Consider the following 15939-nt stretch of genomic DNA (forward strand, 5'->3'; position numbering starts at 1 on the left):
CTAACTTAAAGATTCAGAAAGGTTAGAAATAAAAGGATAGACAAAAATGAGACAGTTGTAACTAAAAATAAAGGAGTTACATACTTGCCTGCAAGAGAATTCAGACCAGAAAAAAGTTAAAATGACACAGGATACTATATAATACTGAAGACCACAATTCTCAGTGAGGACAAACCATTACTACCTATGCAGTCCCAAACACAGCAACGACTTTCACAGAGCAGAAGCTACAGACAGTGTAAGGCAATGGAAGGAGAAATACAGCACAGTAATAGGCTTGATCATACCTCTCAGTCCAAAATAGGAAGTACACCTTCTTGTTGAACAGATCGCCAGAAATAACAAAAACACCATTGGGTCACCACAGTGGCATGTAACTAAGAAATTAATAACAAAAGTGGGCCCCTTTCACAACATGCTGTTATCATATGTATCTAGCTTGGTGGCAAATGAATTAGCTGTCACTGAACTCACAATATTTCACACGCCCATCATTTTTCAGAGGCCAGTGTGATATGTAAGATTGCGGTTCATTATATATCAGCTTTGCATATATCAGCTTTGCATAAATAAAAATTGAGTATATTTTCCTACAGAAACTATTCTTACAACTCAATAGTAAGACAAATAACCCAACTGAAAAAACAGGTAAAGGATTTGAATAGACCTTTCTTCACAGACGATATACAAATGGCCAATAAACACTGGAAAAGGAAGTGAAAATCAAAACCACAAAGAGATACCACCTTCACACCCACTAGGATGACTAGAATCAAAAGGATGGAAGATGGCAAGGAGATGCAGAAATATTGCTAGTGGGAATGGAAAATGGTGCAGCTGCTGTTGAAAACAGTTTGGCAATTCCTCAGAGTTACCATGTGACCACACAATTGTACTTCTAGATATTTATCCTAGAGAATTGAAAATATGTTCATACAAAAAGTTGTACTTGAATGTTCATAGCAGTCTTATTGATAATAGCCAAAAAGTGGTAATAACTCAAATGTCCCATCACTGGATGGACAAATTTAAAAATCTGGTATATCTACACAATGGAATATTAATCAGATATAAAAGGGAACAGATACTATACATGCTACATAGATGAACCTTGGAAACATTAGGCTAAGTGAAAGAAGCCAGACAACAAAGGCCACATGTTGTATGGGTCTGTTTATAGGAAATGTCCAGAATAGGCAAATCCGTAGAGACAAAGTAGATTAGTGGTCACTGGGGGAGAGGAATGACTGCTAATAGGTTCAGAGTTTCTTTATGGAATGATGAAAATGTTCTGAAATTAGATAGTGGCGCGATGGTTGCACAACTCTGTAAATTATACTAAGAACCACTGAATTGTATATTTAAAAGGGTGGCTTTTATGGTATGTGACTTATATCTCAAAAACAAAAGGTGGTACAGTATCTGCAGAAAGCATCTATGTTCACTAGGACGCAGGGAACAAAGAGAATGAGGAGTTGAGGTTACTAGAACCTCACGTGGGTCTCTCAGAACCAGAACTCAGGCTTCTAAGAAGGAGGAGCTACCCAGCTGGTGCTTCTTTCTCTAAAGGGGGAAGGGTAAGAGCTTTGGGCAGTACCTACAATGAAGCAAATATAAAAAAATTTGGAGAGTATAACCAGTTACCCCTGCCAGATAAAGGGCCATGACCAGGCACAACACTGATAGGAGCCTTCACCTTGTTTTTGTCTCCTTCTAGAGAAATCCTATTGCAGGACTTAACAAGGAGCCAGCTGGCAAAGCAGAAATGTGGTTTACAGTATCCTGGCTCCCAGCATGCTGAGTCCTCAGCATTATATATGGATTTGGAGCTGAGGCACACAGGTTAATAGGGCTAATCAGCATTTAGCAAGTTACATCAATGAGGAATCAATAGCCTTCGTGTGTGTGTGTGTGTGTGTGTGTGTAAACAAAAAGCAGTTAAAAGGTATGATGGAAGACAATTTACAAGAACAAAAACAAAACACTATAAAACATCCCTGTAAAGTCTACTTGGGAAAAAAATGGAAAGCATAGCACACTGATAGATAGGAAGACTCATCGTGAGCAAGATGTCACTATTAGGCTTTTTCCTAGAAATACAGAAGGTGATTATTAGGTTCCATTGGAAAGAACACACAACAAATAACCTAGAAAATAAAAAACAAAGAGCCCTACCAGATATTAGAACATGTTATAAAGTCTCTATAAAGTATACAGTGTGAGATTGGCACATGAATAGACAGACTAATGGAAAATAATTCTTAAAAATCCAGAAATTGATCCAAGTACATTTGGAAATTTAGTGAATGATAAACATGAAATTTTAAATCAGTGGGAAAAATAAGGAATTTAAAAAAGGGGTATTCTGACAACTAAGTAGTCATATGGAAAAGGATAAAACTGGCTTCATCTGTCATACTACACATCTAAATTAATTCCAAATGAATTAGACATATAAAAAATGAAACCTTTACAAGTCCCAGAAGAAAATGTAGGTAAACTCCTTGATAACCTGGAAATAGGGATACTTCCTAACCTGGACTCAAAATCCAGAAGAAGTTAGTATAAAAATTGAAAAATGTTCATATTCCATGGATGAAATAAATATTAAAAAAATTAGTATCAATCCTTCTCAAACTCTTTCAAACAACAGAAGAGGAAGGAACACTTACAAACTCATTTTACAAGCCAGTATTACTCTTAAGAAAACCAGACGAGGACACCACAAGAAAAGAAAATTACAGGCCAATATCACTGATAACCACAGATGCAAAAATCCTCAACAAAATATCAGCAAACCAAATTCAACAACACATTAAAAGGATCGTACACCATGGTCAAGTGGGGTTTATTCCATGGATGCAAGGATTATTCAGCATCTGTAAATCAATCAGTGTGATATATCACATTGACAAAATGAAGGATAAAAATCATATGACCATCTCAATAGATGCAGAAGAGCATTTGCCAAAAGTTAGTATCCATGTATGATAAAAAAAAAACTTTCAATAAAGCAGGCATAGAGAGCATTACCTCAACATCATAAAGGCCATATATGACAAGCCCACAGCTCATATCATACTCGATGGTGAAAAGCTGAAATCTCTCCCTCCGAAGATCTGGAACAAGACAAGGATGCAGACTCTCACCACTTAGATTCAACATAGCATTGGAAGTCCTAGCCAGAGCATTTTGGCAAGAAAAAGAAAAGGCATCCAAATTGGAAAAGAAGTAAAACTTGTCTCTATTGCATATGATGTAATATATATAGAAAACCCTATAAAGCCCACCAAAAAACTATTATAACTAATCAAACAATTCGATAAAGTTGCAGGTTAACAAAAATTGATATATAAATATCAGTTGTGTTTCTGTATACTAGTAACAAGCTAGCAGAAAGAGAAATTAAGAAAACAATCCCATTTGCAATTGCATCAAGAAGAATAAAATACCTAGGAATTTAACTCAGGAAGTAAGAGATCGGTACACTGAAAACTACAAGACATTAAGGTAACTGAAGAAGACACAAATAAATGGAAAGATATTCTGTGCTCATCGATAAGAATATTGTTAAAATGTCCATACTACCCAAGCAGTCTGCAGATTTAATGCAATCTCTATCAAAATCGCAATGGCATTTTTCACAGAAAATAACAATCCTAAGATTTGTATGAAACCACAAAAGATTCCAAATAACCAAAGCAATCTGGAGAAAGAAAAGCAAAAATGATGTTGCACACCTGAAACTTCTGTCAGTTACATCTCAAAAATAAATCATCTGAAATAAAGAACAATCTACTAGAAAAGTGAGCCAAAAATATGGTCAGTTTACAGGAAAATGAAAAGCAAATGGCTCAAACATACAAAGAAATGTTCTAGCTCCCTCATAATAAAATAAAACTACTTGATACACTATACCATTGCTCATGAGAGACTGGTAAAAACTCAGTTTGACAGCATATTCTCTTGGTTGGGCTCTGGGGAAGATTCAGGCACTCTAAATGCCATTGCTAGTGGGGAAAAAAGATGGTAGAATTCCTATGGAAGTACCAGCATTTCTAACAAAATTGTATACATTTTCTCTGATGCAGCAGTCCTACTGTTAGAATCTCCCCCCAAATGATAGCACTCACTGTTCACTGCAGCACTATTTGTAAAAAGGTATTGGAAATAACCCAGATGTCCATCAATACATCCATACAGGGGAGTACTGTGGGGGAATAAAAAAGCAATGTATAGTTAAGTAAAAAACCAACCAACCAGGTACAGAATAGTGTGGAGCATGCTAACTTTTATGTAAGAATGTATATGCACTGTGTCTGTACACATACATTTGCTTATATTTTCAAAAGGAAAGGGTAAACAAACTAACATACATGGTTACCTATATGGGAAGGGAGAGAACGTGGGTTGGACAGAGAAACTCTTAATGTGACTTTTTATAGTTTTTACTTTGAAACCATTTAAATGTTAAAATACATCATGAAAAACAAACCAGTCTCTAAAAATTGGGAGGATAAAAAGGGAAGCAAATGGACCACATTATATGTCCAGTAACATAATCAGAAATTTTTTTTTCAAGTGATTGTCAAACACAGGATTTCAATTAGACAACCCTAGGGGATCTATCTTGGTGACAGAAAGAGCCAGAAAAAAATCTTTTACAGTCTTACATTAGTAATATATTGGCATTGTTAGTTTGAAACAGTTGTATGCATTGCAGATTAAAAGAAATAGGTTAATGTGTAAATGTAATTAGGAACTAAGATTTTAAGTTTAAGAGAAAGAGCTACAAGTATAAAAAAAGTAGTGAAGCAAAACCTCCAACCTTAACACATGCAAAAAAGTTTGTAAGAACATGGTATGAAAAACCTTAGCCAATGAATTTTTTTTGTTGTTTTTTTTTGGCATAGTAAATCCCTTTACTGTCAAGTCCTTAGTGGGGTGAGCTCTATTATCTCTTGGTATCTGTTTCCCTGACTTTTCAACATGTCGGAAAGTTTTGCCTTGTCATCCCCAGAGCTTTTTGCTCCCATCTTTAGCCACATTAACTGACACATAGCTGACAGCACTAGCAGGGCACTGTAGCTTCACTACCACTTTCCTCTACCTGGCTCGTTTCCTTTCTTCCTTTGTGCTACATCTGAATTTTTGACAGTCCTTTTTTCAGTTTTTTGACACTGTTGGAGGTAATTTGTGCAATCTTAATGCATCTTAAATGGTAGAATTTACGATGTTGTTGCAGAAATATTTGGGGAGCAGTGGTGCTAGACAAGACTACCACTTAAATTACAGTAAAGGCCTTGGCAGTGGAGCTTTTGTACCCATTTTAGTAATCCTAACTTCCCTTTCCTACATTGCAAATAATTTGTGTATGTGGTTTTGTTTTTAGATGGCTATTCATACGAAAAGGAAGCAATGGAAAATTGGATCAGCAAAAAGAAACGTACAAGTCCCATGACAAATCTTGTTCTTCCTTCAGTGGTACTTATACCAAATAGGACTCTGAAAATGGCCATTGATCGATGGCTGGAGACACATCAAAAATAAAACTATTTTATATTGCATTATTTATATTTTCTGTGATTTCATTTGAATGATTTAAAGGTAGATACTAATCAGACATTATTAAAAGCAAAACAGAAGGAGAAAGGTAAACTTCTTAAACTTAGTTACCTATAAAAACTATTTACTGGCTATTTTCATTCTTTAAAACATAGAAACTAAGTAACACATATAACATCTTTTCTATTTTTACTATAAAAGCCTTTTTATACTAGTGGGAAAAAAAGCTTAACCTGTAGAGAAGTAAAGTTTTACAACTTTAAATTTGCCATGCTCAAATTTATTCTTGTTATAGATCATATTCCATTATAACCAAAGATTGGAATAATCTAGAATATAACAGATAAATCCTAGTTAATAACTGTTCATTTGATAACTCTTTGGAATCCTTCTAAAGAGAATTTTTAGCAAAACAATTGTAGATTTGTTTATGACTAAATTGAGAAAATCACTTTGACATGTTTAATGAGCAATTTTGTTAGATTCTAAGTTTGCAAGGTAGTAATGATTTTTCCCCCATTGTCTAAACCTAGGTACAAGTTAGATGGAATAAATTATCACAGATACGTCAAGTTGACTTTGCTGAAACATATAAAGTGGCAAACTAGCCTCCCTTTACAATTTAAAATTCTTAGAAGTTCTCACATATAGTTTAAGCTAAGGTGACTACACATTTTTACACAACAGACTGATAGCTAATACAACACCCTGATAAACATTCAGAAGAAAACTACAAGTTCGGAAGGCTGAGGTTGTGTTGACTCTCCATTTGTCTCACAAGTTGTTTACCAGAATGGAAGCCATTAGTGGGAAAGCTTGTTAGAACTAAACTCTAAGGGCAGGCAGGGACCAAGACTCTGTGCTTACCCCCGAAATCCTCACTGTCGTCGTTCTGAAATTTGAAAACACAGAAATAAAAGGGAAAAATCAGTGTAAGTATTTATTCCGTCAGCCTTTTCTAGTGTTTTATAAACTTATAGCTAATATGCTGTATGCTCACAGAAGGGTGGAAAGCTACCACAGAAATCTCCAAAAACCTGTTCTTTGTAATTGCTGCTTTGTAAAATTTCTGTCATCCTAATGTATTACTGAATTTTATTTCCTTTGTGTCACAGCTGGGATTCACAATACGTGATTCTAGAAGAGTATTTTTTTTTTTCATACTACACATGCCGCTCACATTCTTACTCATGAGGACCAAAAGATGGGAGCATGTTCTAGAAGGTGTCTTTCTATTGTATTCTATAGAGGAAGTATGCTAACATAATTCTAACAAAAGACTGGGTAAGATTGACAGAGCCCACCATTGGACCAGATATCTTTTGTTTTGATAAAATAGACTTATTTTCCAAAGAAGGCTGGCTGGTTTTCACATAAAAATTACTGAAAATCACTGAAGTCATTGATAGAAAACAGTAAATGTTGGTTATTTGCTAAATGTGTTAAAGAAGGTGCTATTCTTTTTTACGTTTCACTAGGATAGTTTCTTGTTAAATGGCTGAAAACTAAGATGCCATTTGCAAAAGTGAAGTGCATCTGTTTTTACATACAAACAAACCGAAGCGGAGCTGCTACTCCTTCCCACAAACACAAGCAAACTAAATAAGCCAAACCCAAACTCACCCATAGGAAAGGACACCACACGGCCCCTCTGCACTCTTGGGGACCACCATCCGTGCAGGACTAGGCAGGAGCAGCCATCACCTACCTGCCCACTGCCCGGTCCTCAGCACTGACCAGTAGCATCCCAAGGAGACTGCACTTCCTGGGGTAACTGGACCAAATACCTTTACTAAGACTCTATCAAAATCATAATGTAACGTATAATACATTCTAATAGTCACACTGGCAGCTTCACAGGAAGTCATCCAATAAGAATGATCTATTAATAAAGTTTTCCCCTCCTACCCAGTTTTTTGTTTTTTACCTTTAGTTTAAATATATAGCTTTCAAGAGTGACTGAAAATACTTTACTTGGCCTTGCCAGTAATAGCAGTAACCACACAATAACCTGAAGTTGCTTAGGCTTAAGATTCCACATCAGGATTTTATCACAATACAACAGTTTAATGTTCACACTCATTCATACTACTTTGAAATATGTGGTTATAAAGACAAACACTTTTAACTCAAAGATAAAAGAAATATGAAGAACAAACTTTCCCACTGGCACAGTGTTCAGTGTATGTATCACCAAAGTGGGAGTTACCTACTGAAGATGCACTCTTGCCACTAAAACCACGCTCCAGGATTTCCGAACAGAGAAGTACAGAATGCTCTTCATGCGTTCTTCTCATTTCAGGCAAAAAGACTAATTTTGACCCCGGAATGTTTTGGGATTTCTGGAAGCCATTACCCTTGTTCTGAAATTATTAAATAAAATTAAATATGTATTTGTAGTATTACTGAGAAAAAGGCTTTCCACTTCTTTAGGATAAAATCACTCCGGATTTAAGCAAGGCAGATAGCTGACATCAGGATCTTCTCTACGTAGCCATTGTTTCATTTAATGCAAAACAAATTCTATTAATTGTCTTTATTCCATATGGAAAAGTACAGTAGTTGTGCAGAAACAAAACTACAAAACAAAAGAGTAAGACTTCCACAAATATTAAAGAAAATAAACAATAAATAAGCCATAGTAGTTATAGCAGAACTCATGAGACGCCTCTAAAAAAGACTGACAAAGCTGTACAAAGTACTCTGTACACACTCAGGAACAAATGGAGAATGACACCAGAAGAGTCCTATTCGTACAAAACCATAATGATGCTCACAGGGACTTCATTACAACTATTCATTTTTAAAACATTCTGTAAATATAGAACTTCCTTCTCTCCAATTCTAGAAAATAAATTTCACATCCCAACATACAAAACAAATACACTCCCACCACCTCTCTCAAACTAGTATTTTAACATCCTCCAATAGCACACCATTTTCTTATAAAAATACCTTTAAAATCAAGGTTCACTCCTGTACCTTATCTTTACAAATGAATAATACATCAGTTTGGACTTAAGTAGCACCTCAAAGGTGTTCATATAAATGAGATAAAGTGCTGTTACTGGTATACTGTTAACATGCCATATATATTATCGTTCAGTGCAATAACCAGCATGGACGAAGCTTAAAAAGAACATGCAAATGTATGACTTTAAGATTAACTACTTCAAATAGTTATATTTACAAGTCTGAATACAACTTGGCTATATGATATATAACAACATGTGGCTATAAAGTAATGACTATAATAAAACGAAAGCAATAACCAACCACACCTTAAGTATCCGAATTAAATATTGTCATTAGAGGACCTTGGAAGGTTTGTTCCAGGAGTGCTATCATTGATAAAAGCAGTTTGGGGACCAACTGAGAGCTAATTTACATGTCACCGAGAATGCTGTATTCTTAGTATTTTAGCCCAAATTCAACTTAACCACCAATCCTGATTCCAAATGGTTTATACTGTTTCCAAATATTAAAAACACCTTGAAGCGGGAATATAGTTCCAAAAAAAGGAACCATAACACAGAAATAGGTGTTTAATCTTTTTAAGGGAACTGATATAAAGGGAACAATAATTGGATGTTCTTATATTTTGCTTAAAAAACAAAAAAAGTGAGCCATATAACACGTGTAGTCACATTCAGCTAGAAATTACTCAGGTCTTTCATATATATATATATATATATATATATACACACACACGTGCACATACACACTGACCCTTGAACAACAAAGGTTTGAATTGTGCAGGTCCACTTAAACATGGATTTTTTTTCCCCTGGTCAATACATACTACATGATCCACGGTTGGTTGAATACGAGGATGTGGAACCCTCCACAGGGCCGACTAAAAGCTACACTGTACATTTTTGACCGTACAGGGGATGGACGCCCCTAAGTCCCATGTTGTTCAACAGTCAACTGTATGTGTACGTGCATATATATATATATAAATTAAGATAATGACTCATTGGAACTGTAACTTGAAAATTCCATCTTTTCCAGAACATATCACCTGGATATTATGTCATGAGCTAAACTTATCACTAGACATTTACATTATCTAAGAAATAATATGATCTTACCACATAGCAAAGGCTAGGAGAAAAGTGATAAAAACCAAATAATTTCAAAAGAGAGAAGCATGAGTTAATGTCTTCTTGGCTGTCTTCAATTTTTAACTTAACAGGCATAACTAGCTGTAGTTTTCAATTCTGGTTAGCATTCTTATTTCTGGTGACTTCTATCTATCAAAGAAATTTAATCCCACATTTTCAACATATCAATGGCATCTGATCCACCCCCAAGGGAAAAATAAATATGTGACTAAAGAGTAATGTTTCTCACAACCAACCATTTAATGACTACCAGGAGCCAGCACAGCGTTTTCCAAATACCACACGTGGGTCTCCCTCACGGCTCACACGTTTGATTCTATGAATGATCGCTTTGGTTTTGCTGAAGGGAGGTGACTCCTGTGGGCTTCACTGCTGATGTGAGACTGCTGTTTCGAGAGACCTTCCTGATGCGCATGAGAAACCGTCTTAGTTACCCGGCTGTCCTGGCAGTGGACTGGAATTTGGCACTTCTTTTCTTCTAGCTCCTTCCCCTGGGCCCCGTTGTGGACCCCTCCACCCAGAGTAGACACAGAACGGGTTTTGGCTTGGCTGCTGTATCCTCCTGCTTGTTTGAGAGAGGCCTTCTCAGAGCTTGAGGCCTGCGGGCCAGCCGCGGAAGGCATGTTCGTCGGCAGCCCCTCTGGCACCGTGCAGTGCCAGGCGCAGCTGGGAGGGTGGCTCTGCTGCTGGAACCTCGCTGTCTTGTCCATGATGCCCATGAACGGAGTACTGCGCGGCCTGTGCTCAGCTGGGCCACTCGGAGCCTGGCTGCCAACCCTGTCTTTCATTCGAGCATCTGGTCCTTGGACCTTGAAGCCCTCTGAAAAACTGCTGCTTGAAGCCAAACTACTGGTTGAACTTGACATCTTGATGCTGCTTGACGGAGAACCGGAAGAGCCTGAGCTGGTGAGGGAAGCCGGGTGTCGCACGTCGCTGCAGCTCACTGGCCCGCCTGGGTTTAGAGGGGCTACGTCCACAGCCACGGTGGCACGAGACAGAAGCCTCTCCGCGGTTTTTATCTTACTCGGGAGAGGATACGCAGCGTCACCCTCACTGGGCTGCAGCTGGACGCTGGGGCTGGGCCCCAGCCGATCTCCCGCGTGGCTAGAAGCTGCTCCCGCAGGGAAGGTGCCTGTTCCCTCCAGATGCTGGTTTCTGCTTCCGGCGGCGGGGGTGGCAGAGAGTCTTCCAGGCAGGGGACTCGGGGGAGGATTCTGCGAAGAGACCTGCGTTTTCGAGCTAGCATTTCTCAGGCCAGCTTGCCCAGAACCCAGGTGCTGGCTGGTTTTCACGATCTGCGCCTGCTTGGTGGGCTGCACCCTCAGCCCCGGCTGAGCGACCGGCTCCCTCGGGGGCTTGCTCATCCCCAGCCGATTCTGTGGCGATAGTGGCCTCATTTTGGACTGGAGCCCTTCTTGAAGGTTTCGGATGTATGGGGAGGGGGCAGAGGAGGGCGGCTGGGGCCTGGGAGCGAGGGGAACGGATTCTTCCTGTGGAGAAGTCTCCTCCTCTTCAGCCTCCTCGAGGTGAAAGCCGTCGTTCAGGCCGGGGGTCGGGGCATCCTCCTCGTGGTCCGAGTCGGCGGGGGGCGCTGGCGGCGGGCACTGCTGCTTCTGCTGCTGGCTCCTCTGGAGCTGCCTGCATTCCTCTTCTACGCGCGCCAGGAGCCTCCTGATCTCCTGGTTGGTGGGACAGAGCTTCACGGCTTCCCGCAAGTCAGCCAGAGCGGCCGTGAACTGCCTTTATATTAAAAGAGACGATATAATTACAGGCCACGTAAGAACAAGCTCTGAACGTAACTGTTCATAAAGCAGCTCTGCTAGAAGAAAAGAGAAGGTAGCTGAGTGAGTGCTGCACAGTCATGGTGTGGACGGACCCCACGGAACTAGCTTAGAGTTCCTCGGCTAAGTGGCAACGCTGAACTCTAACCCAGACCTGAGCGGCTCCGGGGCCCTGCTGTCTCTATAAAGACCACTGGGCTGGGGTGAGCGCAGGCAGAAAGCAGTGGGGGTCAGAATCCTCTTAACGTCACCTTCCCCATCCCTCTCACCACGTCCACCTGCAACTCAAGACCTATGGACTCCACCCAGCCTCCCCGCCGCCGCCTCCCGGCGTCTCTAGTTGGCGGTCTCACTGGTAACATGGACTAAGCTAGGAACTTTACGTTGCAGATGTCAACTGTGGGGAGAGTTACTGAGATGTCTGGAGAAAATGAAAAGTTTAGCCATTGCTAATGACAGCCACTGCTGCGCCTTCTGGAAGCTAGCTGTTCAGTATTACAAGGGAGGAGAGGCACTGAGTGATGCTCGTGCATCAGAAGCCCCCAAAGTCAAAGCAGCAGCTTTGATGTCAGAGAAAGATAAGCAGGCTTCTCTAGTCACAGTCACATATCTAACCCCAGATGGTACCTGCTGCTCCTCTTTGCTCTCGCTCTGGCATAAAAGGCTTCATAGGACTTTGGTTTCAACTCGAGAGCCTTGGAAGCAAATTCTTCTGCCATGCCGAAGTCCTGGTATCAATATTTAAATACACAAGTCAGAAGCAGCACTGAAACGTGATTACAGGCAACCTTTTAATAAGAGTTTTGCTCTAGAGGTTAGTAGAGAAGTGGGACACATTTGGAGCGAGATAAAGGGGAAGGTAAGTTGGTTTTCTTGTTGTGAAGTTAGGAGACAGTTATAGCTTATTAATGTTCTTACAAGAATCCCACAGAGAAGCAAAAATCGGTGACTCAGGAGTCAGTGACTCGAGAGAGAGAATGGTGGTGGGAGCAGCGCAGCAGAGGTGAGGGCTGATGGGAGCCCGCCCTTGGGGGGAGGGGGAGCCTCAGAGGGGCCCGGACACTGCAGCACCTGCAGCAGGAAGGTGGGCAGAGTCCGTGGGCATAGAAGCAGGCAGGTCACAGATTTGGTGGAGGGGGGATGAGGTTTAAAAAAGAAAAACAAAGAAAGTGGTACTGAAACAAATCTAGTTACTAGTTACAAGTTAACTGTGAGTTAACTACAATTAATTACAAATTGACCAGTTCCTGGCTTACCCTCTGAGCAAACATAATAACACTAAGCTGATTATAACACATTTGTGGTGAACTTTACAATGATGCCCTTGCCTTCTGAATCTGGGGACAGCCACTCGTGCTGGCAGCGTGCAGTTGGGCAGCGGTGGAGGAGCAGTTTGCATGTGCTCGTCATCACTGAGGCAGAGAAACTACGTCCATGTGCACTCTCTCAACACCTTGGGAGGTGGGTGGTGCTGTGATATAATGATGGTCACCCCAGACAAGCAGCTCCCCATGCGCCAGGTTCACAGAAAAGTGCAAACAAACCAGACAGGAGGTCTCATGATTTGGTCTGTAGAAGGGCAGGCCTTCACCACTGTGAGAACAGCTAAAGGACTGGAATAAGGGGCCCGGCTTACATTTGTTTTTCTTCGGCAGCGAGACAAATTGAGATAGAGGGAAATCCTTAGCTCATTGAACGGTCTCATGTCCTCTCCGAATCCTTCTCGAGGAAACTTCCTTAAGGCATACTGGTACCTCTGGGCTGCCTCTTTCATCTTCCCCTTCTAGGATTCAAAAATCAGAGAAATTTATCGTTTCCAGAGGCTCCAAGATGGATAAAGATCCTGATGAGGACAGGCCACGGCCAGAACCAGTCCACTGACTGGCCTGGACACGCAGCTTCACCGTCCGCCTAGGCGTCTGCAACCAGAGCTGGGTTTACGGGAAGGGATCTGTAAATTGCCAAACCCATAACCATCAATCTTAATTAAAACATCAGATTATCTTCTCTGTTACATATTTGTGACAACCATTTCATGAATGATCTCTCATCTAAAGATACTTTAATGCAGAGTGTAACAGAAATCAAATGGAGAAACCACGCCGTCCCTAAAGCAAAGTAGAGTCTTGTGGATAAACCTAGAGCTGCTGTAGAATAATTTTTCTTTTAAGAGGAACTAAAGCACGGGCTTTAAAACTTAGCACAGCACTGCACGTCATTTTCAAGGCTAAAGAAATCCATTTGCTCTGTTGGTTCTGTTGCACAGCAGGTATGAAATCTGTCGAAAATGGCTAATAATTGCCTACCAAAATTCATATTAAAACCACTTCAAAGTCACAACGATACACACTCTGAACTCAATTTCAAACTGATTCCAGGCCAGGAACCCTGCTGGGTCATGCTATATGCCTATTTATTTGTTGTTATTAAAAAAGAAAAGGAAAAACTAAAACACAGAAAGTACAGCAGCTTCATGCCAGAAAGGATTAAAATGGTCATGATGTAGTTTTCTGTTTTCATCATCTTTTAATTCTGTCTAATCACAGACCTGGAAAGAAAAATGATCTGTGGAAATGGCCTGAGCATCTCTCTAAACTCGGGGTTGGCAAACTACGGTTTCCGGGCCAAACCCGGCCTGACACCTGTTTCTACAAACACGGCCGTTTGACTGGGACCCGGCCTGGCTCATTTGTCTGTGTGTTATCTTGTCTGCGTCTGTGCCACAAGAGCAAAGCTAGAGGGCTGTGACAGGGACCACAGGGCAAAGCCTGACATGGTTGCTACCTGGCTCTTTCCAGATGAAGTGTACCGCCCTCTGATCTAAACTGCATGTGTTAGTTTGAACATTTTTACTTTAAAATCAAATTTACTAATCTTTAAATTGTCTTTCCATTTCTAAGGGAAAATGAGAAAAAGAAATTAATTCCACCTCCTGAGTAACTGAGTGTTATCTATTACTGGACCATTTTAAGTAAAAATCTCTCCAGAAACAGTTTCAAATTCCAGAAGCTTACAGACATTAAAATTAAGATAATAAAGGCTTGGGAGATTTCATGATTCTTTTCTTCTGAAAATGTCTCCTGAGTGTTCCTTTCCCATGTCTCACGATTCCAAGCACCAAGGAATTTCCTGTAGGATGTGCCTGTTAAACAAGAAGCACCTCTGCCTTCGTATCAAGGCTTCAGGCTGTAAGTCACAGTTACAGCCCCAAGGATTCGTTCAGAAATAACGGTTCTCAAACACAAAGAGGAGTGCTTTCCACATTGAAGATTCTGCTGTGAGGATATCAAATCCTGGGCACAAGGCTAGGTTAGCACTTCCCAGAACTTCTATTAGCTGAGCTATACGCATTCTGTGCAGTAGCACAGCTACATCCATTATACCGCAAACTAAGAGGCTGCTCATAGGTTGTTTACAGGATCACAAGAAAAGGGCGACACCACTTACTTTGTACATCAAGTTTCCTTCCTCCATCAATTTCTGTAAAAGTATAATCAGAATATCAGGTTTGGAAGTAGCCATCGCCCAGGCAGCATTTCCTGCAAAATAAACATGCGTTCAGAGACATTCCAGTGGGCTTGGAGCAAAGGAGCTCAATGCTTCCGTGGCCCCGTCACAGCTAAGCCCACAAACAGCAGAGAACCCAGCTGCAGAGGACACTGCAGCGTGTCCTGCAGGTGTACTGTCCTGCGTGACAATACAGCGAAGGGAAGGGAGCACTTAGCAGGGAGTTGCACCCCGCACACCCTGTCACTTGGGGGGGACAAGAGTACTGGGACACGCAAGCATCAGCGCAGCCATGAGCCACCCCTCCTTTCTACGGGGATTTGCTTCCCAATCATCTCTTCAGTTCCCTGCAGTGCTGTCAGGACCACGCGCAGGTGGAGGTGAGGCTTCTCAGCATCTCTCACACTCGCTGCAGAGTCACCACCAAATCCACTCTGAGACGCCAGCTCTGGCCCTGCTGCCCTCCTCCCACCATCCCCGCCCTCGGCCTCCCTGCTCCCGCCTGTCTCCTTCTCTCCCAGCTGACGGCACAGCCACAACCTCTGTGTAAGCCTCTTCCAAACATGCACGGGGAGCAACGCTTAAGGGCATGGCCTCAGGAGTCGGACTCAGGTTCAAGGTGACCTGCCGCTCACTATGACCTCAGGGGAGCTATTCACCATCTTCAGGCCTGGGGTTCCTCCTCTGTAACATGATGCTTTCATCATTCCCTACTTACAGGGTAGGTGAGGATGAGATAAGTTAAAACATGCAACTGCTCAGAATAGCTCCTGATACCATGAGCTGCTTAATAATGTCATTTCACCACCTTCATCGCAGTCCCCTCCCCAGAACTGCTGGCAGCCAAAGGTCTGGCGTGAGACCAGAAAAGACAGTGCCGTATGGGGCACTCTTCCCCGCACTCTGAACCCTGGGCCATGTTCCAACCTCCTCAGAGCTCCGGTCCCTGACATTATCCT

The 15939-nt window shown here is 41.2% G+C and overlaps 2 protein-coding genes and 1 long non-coding RNA gene across 17 annotated transcripts in view; 1 reads left to right on the forward strand and 2 right to left on the reverse strand.

Annotated features, from left to right (window-relative positions):
* WDSUB1 (WD repeat, sterile alpha motif and U-box domain containing 1) overlaps positions 1–5576 on the forward strand; it is a 75259-nt gene extending 69683 nt beyond the window's left edge. For 7 of the 9 annotated variants that reach the window (XM_060152824.1, XM_060152823.1, XM_060152827.1 and 4 more), the window contains one exon: positions 5393–5576. In XM_060152824.1, coding sequence (XP_060008807.1) covers positions 5393–5550 — 158 coding nt within the window. In that variant the 3' untranslated portion in view covers positions 5551–5576. The remainder of the gene's footprint in view (positions 1–5392) is intronic. The other 2 variants (XR_009541181.1, XM_060152829.1) reach the window with 2 other exon arrangements.
* Positions 4272–9245, reverse strand: LOC132522365 (uncharacterized). Its single transcript, XR_009541182.1, has 2 exons — positions 7189–9245; positions 4272–6457 (listed from the first exon to the last, which is right to left on the reverse strand). It is a non-coding gene; the product is annotated as an uncharacterized LOC132522365 (long non-coding RNA).
* A 663-nt stretch (positions 9246–9908) lies between these two features.
* The window catches only part of TANC1 (tetratricopeptide repeat, ankyrin repeat and coiled-coil containing 1), a 231026-nt gene continuing 224995 nt past the window's right edge, over positions 9909–15939 (reverse strand). For all 7 annotated transcript variants that reach the window (XM_060152820.1, XM_060152815.1, XM_060152816.1 and 4 more), the window contains 4 exons: positions 14921–15012; positions 13110–13256; positions 12101–12201; positions 9909–11432 (listed from right to left, as the gene is read on the reverse strand). In XM_060152820.1, the coding sequence (XP_060008803.1) occupies positions 9995–11432; positions 12101–12201; positions 13110–13256; positions 14921–15012 (1778 nt within the window). In that variant the 3' untranslated portion in view covers positions 9909–9994. The remainder of the gene's footprint in view (positions 11433–12100; positions 12202–13109; positions 13257–14920; positions 15013–15939) is intronic.

This window comes from Lagenorhynchus albirostris, chromosome 6, assembly GCF_949774975.1.
Source record: "Lagenorhynchus albirostris chromosome 6, mLagAlb1.1, whole genome shotgun sequence".
In the NCBI taxonomy this organism is placed as follows: domain Eukaryota; kingdom Metazoa; phylum Chordata; class Mammalia; order Artiodactyla; family Delphinidae; genus Lagenorhynchus; species Lagenorhynchus albirostris.